This window comes from Aquarana catesbeiana, linkage group LG01 (assembly GCF_042186555.1).
Source record: "Aquarana catesbeiana isolate 2022-GZ linkage group LG01, ASM4218655v1, whole genome shotgun sequence".
Lineage (NCBI taxonomy): Eukaryota > Metazoa > Chordata > Amphibia > Anura > Ranidae > Aquarana > Aquarana catesbeiana.
The window spans coordinates 769,743,119-769,753,284 of NC_133324.1; the positions used below are offsets into that span (position 1 = coordinate 769,743,119).

The 10,166-nt window shown below is 42.9% G+C and overlaps 1 protein-coding gene across 1 annotated transcript in view; it reads left to right on the forward strand.

The window, feature by feature from the left end:
• The window catches only part of LOC141113341 (glutathione S-transferase P 1-like), a 125,458-nt gene extending 120,511 nt beyond the window's left edge, over positions 1-4,947 (forward strand). The window contains exon 7 of the mRNA XM_073606408.1: positions 4,626-4,947. Coding sequence (XP_073462509.1) covers positions 4,626-4,814 — 189 coding nt within the window. The 3' untranslated portion in view covers positions 4,815-4,947. The remainder of the gene's footprint in view (positions 1-4,625) is intronic.
• The last annotated feature ends 5,219 nt before the right edge of the window (positions 4,948-10,166 follow it).

The following is a 10,166-nucleotide window of genomic DNA, read 5'->3' on the forward strand; positions in this document are numbered from 1 at the left end:
CTTTAACCATCATTAAAATCACTGCTCCCGAAAAAACGGCCGTTTTTTAAAAGTTTTTTTTGCATTGATACATGTCCCCTGGGGTAGGACCCGGGTCCCCAAACCCTTTTTAGGACAATACCTTGCAAATTAGATTTCAAACGTTCGAGTCCCATAGATGTCAATGGGGTTCTAACGTTTGTGCGAATTTTCGGTCCGTTCGCAGGTTCTGGTGCAAACCGAACCGGGGGGTGTTCGGCTCATCCCTAGTCTTCAGGTACGCCATTCACGACTTTGAGTGGTTATACCAGAATGATGCCTGCAGGTTTAGGTATCATCTTGGTATCATTCTTTTCAGCCAGCAGTCGGCTTTCATGTAAAAGCAATCCTAGTGGCTAATTAGCCTCTAGACTGCTTTTACAAGCAGTGGGAGGGAATGACCCCCCCCGTCTTCCGTGTTTTTCTCTGGCTCTCCTGTCTCAACAGGGAACCTGAGAATGCAGCCGGTGATTCAGCCAGCTGACCATAGAGCTGATCAGAGACCAGAGTGGCTCCAAACATCTCTATGGCCTAAGAAACCGGAAGCTACAAGCATTTTATGACTTAGATTTCGCCGGATGTAAACAGCGCCATTGGGAAATTGGGGAATCATTTTATCACACCGATCTTGGTGTGGTCAGATGCTTTGAGGGCAGAGGAGAGATCTAGGGTCTATTAGACCCCATTTTTTTCAAAAAAGAGTACCTGTAACTACCTATTGCTATCATAGGGGATATTTACATTCCCTGAGATAACAATAAAAATGATTTAAAAAAAAAAAAAATGAAAGGAACAGTTTAAAAATAAGATAAAAAAGCAAAAAAATAATAATAAAAAAAAAAATACCCCTGTCCCCCCCTGCTCTCGTGCTAATGCGAACACAAGCGTCGGTCTGGCGTCAAATGTAAACAGCAATTGCACCATGCATGTGAGGTATCACCGCGAAGGTCAGATCGAGGGCAGTAAGTTTAGCAGTAGACCTCCTCTGTAGATCTAAAGTGGTAACCTGTAAAGGCTTTTAAAGGCTTTTAAAAATGTATTTATTTTGTTGCCACTGCACGTTTGTGCGCAATTTTAAAGCATGTTATGTTTGGTATCCATGTACTTGGCCTAAGATCATCTTTTTTATTTCATCAAACATTTGGGCAATATAGTGTGTTTTAGTGCATTAAAATTTAAAAAAGTGTGTTTTTTCCCCAAAAAATGCGTTTGAAAAATCGCTGCGCAAATACTGTGTGAAAAAAAAAAATGAAACACCCACCATTTTAATCTGTAGGGCATAATGTTTGGGGGTTCAAAGTAATTTTCTTGCAAAAAAAAAAAAATGTTTTCATGTAAACAAAAAGTGTCATAAGGGGCTTTGTCTTCAAGTGGTTAGAGTGGGTGATGTGTGACATAAGCTTCTAAATGATGTGCATAAAATGCCAGGATAGTTCAAAACCCCCCCGAATGACCCCATTTTGGAAAGTAGACACCCCAAGCTATTTGCTGAGAGGCATGTCGAGTCCATAGAATAATGACAAAAAAAAAATTACAAAAAGTTGTCACTAAATGATATATTGCTCAAACATGCCATGGGAATATGTGAAATTACACCCCAAAATGCATTCTGTTGCTTCTCCTGAGTACGGGGATACCACATGTGTGAGACTTTTTGGGAACCTAGCCGCGTACGGGACCCCAAAAACCAAGCACCGCCTTCAGGCTAAGTGCGTAAATTTTTGATTTCATTCTTCACTGCCTATCACAGTTTCGGAGGCCATGTAATGCCCAGGTGGCACAACCCCCCCCCCCCCAAATGACCCCATTTTGGAAAGTAGACACTCCAAGCTATTTGCTGAGAGGTATAGTGAGTATTTTGCAGACCCCACTTTTAGTCAGAAAGTTTTGAAAATTGAAAAAAGAAAAAAAAAATTTTTTTTCTTGTCTTTCGTCATTTTCAAAAACAAATGAGAGCTGCAAAATACTCACCATGCCTCTCAGCAAATAGCTTGGGGTGTCTACTTTCCAAAATGGGGTCATTTGGGGGGGTTTGTGCCATCTGGGCATTCCATGGCCTCCGAAACTGTGATAGGCAGTGAAGAGTGAAATCAAAAATTTACACCCTTAGAAATCCTGAAGGCGGTGATTGGTTTTCGGGGCCCCGTACGCAGCTAGGCTCCCAAAAAGTCCCACACATGTGGTATCCCCGTACTCAGGAGAAGCAGCTGATTATATTTTGGGGTGCAATTCCACATATGCCCATGGCCTGTGTGAGCAATATATCATTTAGTGACAACTTTTTGTAATTTTTTTTTTTTTTGTCATTATTCAATCACTTGGGACAAAAAAAAATAATATTCAATGGGCTCAATATGCCTCTCAGCAATTTCCTTGGGGTGTCTACTTTCCAAAATGGGGTCATTTGGGGGGGTTTTGTACCGCCCTGCCATTTTAGCACCTCAAGAAATGACATAGGCAGTCATAAACTAAAAGCTGTGTAAATTCCAGAAAATGTACCCTAGTTTGTAGACGCTATAACTTTTGCGCAAACCAATAAATATACACTTATTGACATTTTTTTGCCAAAGACATGTGGCCGAATACATTTTGGCCTAAATGCATGACTAAAATTGAGTTTATTGGATTTTTTTAATAACAAAAAGTAGAAAATATCATTTTATTTTTCAAAATTTTCGGTCTTTTTCCGTTTATAGCGCAAAAAATAAAAACGGCAGAGGTGATCAAATACCATCAAAAGAAAGCTCTATTTGTGGGAAGAAAAGGACGCAAATTTCATTTGGGTACAGCATTGCATGACCGCGCAATTAGCAGTTAAAGCGACGCAGCGCCAAATTGGAAAAAGTCCTCTGGTCCTTATGCGGCATAATGGTCCGGGGCTGAAGTGGTTAAACAGCAAGATAACAAGCCTGTATAACACAACCTTTTCTTTTACTTTCGGAAATTTTGCTATTAAAAACATTTTTCTCTAAAAATTTCTTCATCATAGTCCACGTCTGCTTACATTTTTCTGGAATTTCATAAGGACAGCTATGGCGCTTAATACATTTTAATACCCATCTGTTAACTTTATCAGAACTGACACTAGCCTCACATTGAGTAAGCATTTTGACTAAATTACTAATAATTTTAAAAAAAGGAAATATTTTACTCCCCGCATTAATTACTCCTTCAGCTTCCAGTTCAGGTCTTCTGGTACATGACACAGTCCTTTTTTTTTTTTTTTTTTTGTAGTTGTTTCCAGTCTCCAGAGAATAATTCTGGGGTTCCCAACTTGTTTAATTTTGTAGATCAGACTCTCTTCTGTCACAGCACAGCTCTTGGTTCTTCATCAGACTTCTGTCCACCCCTCACAGGATTGTTGTCACCGACTTCTGTTACTAAGGCCGAAAATGCTCTTCTAGTCACTTGAACGGCACCAATGTAGTGATATATGTATAGTAGTATCGTGGGTAGAGATAATTAGTAGTTATTATAATAATGATGTAAGTACTCTTCCGCAGCAACCCAATTCTTCCAGAGAGATGCACTTTATTGACTTCGAACAAAGAACAAGGTCCAAAGTCCACAGATGACAAAAAATCCAACAGTATATAATTCTGCGTCCCATTTTTTCCTAGGTCTGCACCTTCATAGTCATACACAGACAAGACTGTACTAAACTATAGACTGAACACCATGTTATAGTCACTAGACACTGAAAGGCTGAGCAATTTGATTGGCCGTTTCCATTCAGGCCTTTGCTATGCTTTAGTCTTTCAGACAGACAACAACTCCCAGACGTGAACAGCTGCACTCATAAACCGTCCCAATTTGCACTCCCGCCTATCAACAGCAACAAGTCCCCTTTGATACGTGTAATTAGATTAGATTAACCGATACCACCTGAACACCCTTTGAAATGTTCAATTAGGTTAACGGGCCATAACTCATACACCTAGGTAGACTTGCATAAGATTAACACATCAAAGGGTCTTACTTACTATGTTAAAATTCAGTTGGCTCGGACAAATAAACCATCGTCAACGTATTGTATGTCTGCATATATATATAATATAATGTCCCACATAAATCGGTGAACATATTACAACGTGTGTGTGTATATAAAATATATATATATATATATATATAATGTGTGTGTTTCAACAGTATTTCCATAAAATGGTTCTCTCAACCTTTTTGTCCTACACCATCCAGCACTAAGGGAAGAGCTTTTTCATAGCCTTGATGTAAGGTTCATACTGCACTATCATCTAGAAGTCTCAAGAGAATTCATGTATTTATTTTTTGTTTGTTTTTGTGCTTTTCCTTCTCTTCAGCTCCACTCTTTGGTCTAAGAACCACATTTGTTACCCTTGTCTCTTCACAACGGCATTGCCCTTTTCATGGTCACAGAGCTGCATGGTAACCTGCCTCACTTTCACTGCTTTGTCTCAGGATCCACAACAATTGTTCCCATAATTTCAATGCTGTTTTCTTTGCTCTGATGCTCCCAATATAGTGTGTGTTTTTTTGTTTTACTATATCACACTTTCCAATATTGACACCTTCATGAACTTTTAGCCATAATCTAACTAGACTTTTTTTTTCCCTATTTTTTTGTCTAGATTTCCTTTGCAGATTATAACCTTGTGGACCTGCTCAGGAATCACCAGGTGTTGGCTCCAGACTGCCTTTCAGGGTCCCCTCTCCTATCTGCCTATGTCGCCTGCATCTGTAGCCGTCCTAAGCTGGAAGCTTTCCTTTTCAGTGATGCCCACAAGAACAGACCAATCAATGGCAATGGCAAGCAGTAAAATATGTCCTTTTGATATCAGGGCTGTGTCTACAACAATAAGCAAAGAACAAAAAGTAATATTTTGACTCCTGTTGTTTGAATTTAGGCATCTGATGCTCCTTATTAAATAAATAATAATAATAATAAAAAAATACGCAACGAAGCTTGTCCTAACACATTTTTTTGTGTAAAACTGGTTAGTGATCTATCTTTACAAAAAAGTCTGGTTGAAGATCCTCCTCTTTGCAGCATTGGGGTCAACTAATTTCCACAAAGTGTAAATCCTGTCTCCTTGGCTGTCTTTGGTTATGTGTTTTAGTGTGCTTTTGGAGAATTGACTAAAGCTGACCAGATATTGTACTAATTTCCTAAGGAGCCAGCTGAAATTTGCATAGAGAGTGGCCCTGTTGGCCAAAAGCAGTTGCATCCAATCCATCTGCAGCCGCTCTTAATTTATTCATACAGCTGGCTGGCTGACAAATACCCTATCTAGTATCATAGTAGGTGAGGTTGAAAAAAAGACCCAAGTCCATCAAGTCAAACCTATGTGTGTGATTATATGTCAGTATTGCATTGTATATCCCTGTATGTTGTGGTCATTCAGGTGCTTATCTAATAGTTTCTTGAAATTATCAATGCCCTCTGCTGAGACCACAGCCTGTGGAAGGGAATTCCACATCCTTGCCGCTCTTATGCCCCGTACACACGGTCGGACTTTGTTCGGACATTCCGACAACAAAATCCTAGGATTTTTTCCGACGGATGTTGGCTCAAACTTGTTTTGCTTACACACGGTCGCACAAAGTTGTCGGAATTTCCGATCGACAACCACGCGGTCACGTACACCACGTACGACGAGACTAGAAAAGGCCGGTTCAGAACCAAGCGTGGCACCCTTTGGGCTCCTTTTGCTAATCTCGTGTTAGTGAAAGTTTGGTGAGAGACGATTCGCGCTTTTTCAGACTCGTGGCTTTCAGATCGTTTTCTGCTGTTCAGTTTGTGCTTGTGGGTTTGTATCTGCTCTTCAGTGCGTGCAGTCAGTTCGTATCAGAGTTTTCTGTGTGATCTTGCCTGCTCGTTGCTGTTTTTCAGGTCGCTGTTCACAGGCCTTGCTGTTCGTCAGTGCTTTCTGTTACTTCGTTCTGAGCAGCCGACCGTTTTCTAGCCATGTTTCGTATGCGTACTCCTCATAGAGTTCGTGCTGTGCGGGGGTTTGGTGTTGGGGTCCTGACCTTGACACAAGTCCAGTCCATGAACAGGGTGGGGAGGAGTTCATGGACCAAGAATTGGTTGCTTCAGCGTGACCAGTTCTCTCATATGCCTTTGCTCCGTGAGATCCGTGAGAATAATCCTGATGATTTCAGGAACTTTCTCAGGATGACGGACCCCGTGTTTCACCGTTTGTTGGCTTTGCTGACCCCTTATATTAGCAGGCAGGATACCTGCATGAGGCAAGACATCACTCCGGAGCAGAGGTTGGTCGCTACCTTGCGGTATTTGGCCACAGGGAGAAGCCTGCAGGACCTCAAGTTCTCGACAAGCATCTCCCCCCAGGCTCTTCTTTGTGGACATTTACTGCTTGTGTTTGTTTGAGCTGACCCTGACAGAAATGTGTGGAGTGCAGAAAATGTCGTGATTGTGTAACCTTATACAAAGCACTGTTGGCTGTTATTTACTAAATGCAAAGACACTTTTCACTACAAGTGCACTTGCAACTGCACTGAAACTGCACTTGTAGTGCAAAGTGGATTTCCCCTTAGGAAATAACCCCCATTTTCTCCTAAAACAACAATTACATCACCCCAAAAGTGTTGTAGCGTTGAGACAATAATCCACACATTCTTGATGAACAATCTTTTTAATACCTGCACAATCACATGTGCATTTACCAAAGGTTTTTCTGACAAACCAACATGTTTGTTGTATAACAATTTTTGTGGTGTCATTATCCAAAATCAAAATGTGCATTTTATAGAAAACAGGCCTGTGTAAAACCCACAAGAAAGACACAAATCTTGATCTTACAAAGTTTACATTTGGTAGAACTGGAAGGCAATATCAGACATGAGTATTTAGGAACTGTGCTTGATATAGCGTTCAGATGGGGGGAAATCACCCCTGGAAAAGCCAAATTTGGAAGATGCACACAAATTTCACAATGTCAACATGTGCTAGCTGCCATCACGGGGGATCAAGGGATGTGTTTTGGGGGAGAAAGCCCTTCCTCACCGCTACTTTATTATTGAGGAAGGTGTTGCACCCCCAAAATGCGTCCATTGATCTCCCGTGATGGCAGATAGCACATGTTGACACACTGTGTGCATCCTCCAAATTTGGCTTTGGGAAAAATCACAAAAACCTTTAGCACATTGTAGCACACAAAAGAAGAAAGTGATTTGGAGGGGTTTTAAACTCGCCCCAAAACATCAATGATGTTTTTATATTTTGGAATAACATCATTGATGTTTTGCTTGATGTTTTCCAATTGTAAATTACACCCCATGATCTCCCCGATCAGGATCTGGGCACTTTCGGATGTGAAAGGATCTGGATCCACAACCTCACGATCACCTAAAAAGAGAGGAAACCCAAAATAAATTATGTCTAAAAAATATGCCGCCATCCATCTCTTATCTGAGCCTGTGGTTGCAGACACTCACCTGTTGTGGTGCCTACTTCCACCACGTCTTCATCCTCCTGCTCATCTTGTGTTGGGTGGATTTCCCCTTCTTCCAGAGGGGGGGGGGCTCTGGTCTCCTCGGATGAGGGGTGTCCTCCGAGTCTTTTCTCCCCTATGTAAAACAAAAATGGTATAATTAGCGCACAGATATTTAATGTCAGAACTATAAAGATTAAACATTGCTTGGAAGTGGGGTACAATTGTCTATTTTAGCAGAGTTCCAAGATGTAGCTTTTTTAGTGTCCTTTGTCAAGCTGCAATACTTTACCTGTTTGGTAAAAGCTTCACAGATGTAGCCCCCCCTATAGTATACACTGGGGCACCTGTGTGGCCCCCCTAATAAAAATGGTGTTCTTGTGTCCCACACTAGTGCTCCAGTGTCCAGATGTGAAAACAGCTGCTGAGTGTCCTCTCCTTACACACAATCTAGTTTACATATCATTCTAGTAACAAAGCCATCTACACAACCCAATTCTTTGAAGACAAGTATAGGGCGTCAAAATGGTGGCCAAATGCATATGGCCTAAACAATGGTATTTTATCGTCCGAAATAACAATGTGTGATCCGAACGAATAATGTGCCCATGAACATGAAAGTTGCCATTTTAAACTGTACAACAGTTCCTAAAAGCACATGGAGCAGCACAAACGTAATAAACATAAAGAATAGGAACACAGTACAACTACTTACTTTTTTGCAGCAATCTCCGGATCTTTCTGTACTGCTCGTGTTCTCGTAATTTCAGGTCCGACCACCGCTTCCTGAGCTGATCTTTCGATCGTCGTACTCCGAATTTCCGGTGCAGACTCCTGACCACTTTCGCCATGATCTTGGCCTTTCTGACATTGGGGTTGGGGTAAGGCCCATACTTTCCATCATAGTCGGCCTTCTTCAGGATGTCCACCATCTCCAACATCTCCCCAAAGGACATATTTGAGTCCTTTAATCTCCTTCTGGATCGGGACGTTTCAGGCTCCAGCCTTTCCTCCTCCTCCTTGTTGCTACAATTAGCACGATCCTGCTGTCTATCCGCCATGTGCTCTTCCCCCACTGCGCTGAACGAAAAGGGGCGGGGAATAGACTAGAAAGAACGTCAGGGGCGGGCGGAGTTATACGCATGCGCAGTGTGTATAAATCGTAACGCGCGCATCTTACGTACGATCTGTGAGCGGAGGAAGGAGCATCGGAGACGCCGATCGTGCTAACGAAGGTAGGATCTAAACTTGGGCCTATACTGCTTCGAAATGGAAGCCTATATTGTAACAAGATTAGGGGAGTTTGGCCTGACATTAGGCTTTGTCTTGTGTTGTGTCTTACAGAGAAAATGGATGGGTTCAACGACCACAATTTCCTGCCCCTGTTCATAGACAAGTACAGGGAGCTGCCCTGTCTGTGGCAAGTGAGACACCCCCACTATAATCACAAACAGAAGAGGCAGGCAGCGCTGGAGAAACTGCTGAAGTTGGTGAAGCCGGTGGTCCCCACAGCAACCATCCCTTATTTGAAAGCTAAAATTGGTGGCCTGAGGAGCACTTATCTTAGGGAGCGCAAGAAGGTCACAGATTCCCAGAGGTCCGGAGCTGCAGCAGATGACGTTTATGTCCCCAGGCTGTGGTACTATGAGAGACTGCGATTTCTGTCAGACCACACTGAAGTCAGGGAATCCCTCTCCACTCTTCCTTCCACTCTTCCTTCCACCCCAGCTGAGGCTTCCGATGGCCAACCTGGGCCTTCCAGCCAGGAAGAAATGGAGGAGCCCAGCTGGAGTCAGGTATAGCATTCTTCTACAGATTTCTGGTCAATAAATAAATGATGTTTATTAGATGTTATTATTGATCACTAATTGCTGATTAAAAAAAGTGCTTTACATATCAATAGACAGTAGTGGGCACCCAAAATTGGGAAAAGAATGAAAACTGCTGGGCTCAGAAGGATAGTCTGTTATATTTGTTAACATTCAATTTGCAGCAGTCAGGAGGTGAAAATTGTGTGTGATTGATGAATAAAAAATACTAAAACTATGTCCCTTTTTCATGCACAGGAAGACCTCAGCCACGAGAAGGCTGTGGAATGTGGCAGTCAGGAGGAGGCGGGGATTATTAGTGTCAGCCAGGAGGAGGCGGGGATTAGTGGCAGCCAGGAGGAGGCGGGGCTAAGTGGCAGCCAAGAGAAGCCTGGGACAAGTCGCAGCCTGACTGAGTCTCAGGTCCCTCCCCTCCGCCTGCCATATAAACGAGCCAGGAAGGCCACTCCGAGTCCTGTGCAGGATTCAGCATACAGGCTGATCCAGGAGGTCCCTCAGAGCCTTCCCCAGTCCTGAAGAGGCCTTTGCCTGCATGGCTGCCACAAAATTGCAGGGAATGCAGGAGGGTCAACGCAAGATCTCTGAGGACCTGATTTATAAAGTCCTTCGTAAGGGGGAGAGTGGGGAACTGACACACAAGACGGATGTCATTGAGAGGGACGATCCTCCTCCTCCTCCTGCTGCCACAACTCCACCACCACAGCCAAAGCCTGTAAGGAAGCGTGGAAGGAAGACCAAAGAGTGATTGCCCTGGGTTCAGTCTGGTCTGACAGAAGATGCAGTCTCTCGTATGACCACAGCCTGGGGACACAGATGTCATCTGCTGCTTTCCGGATCTCTGGGACTTCTGGACCAGACTGCCCTCCCTTATGATATGGACTCCTCA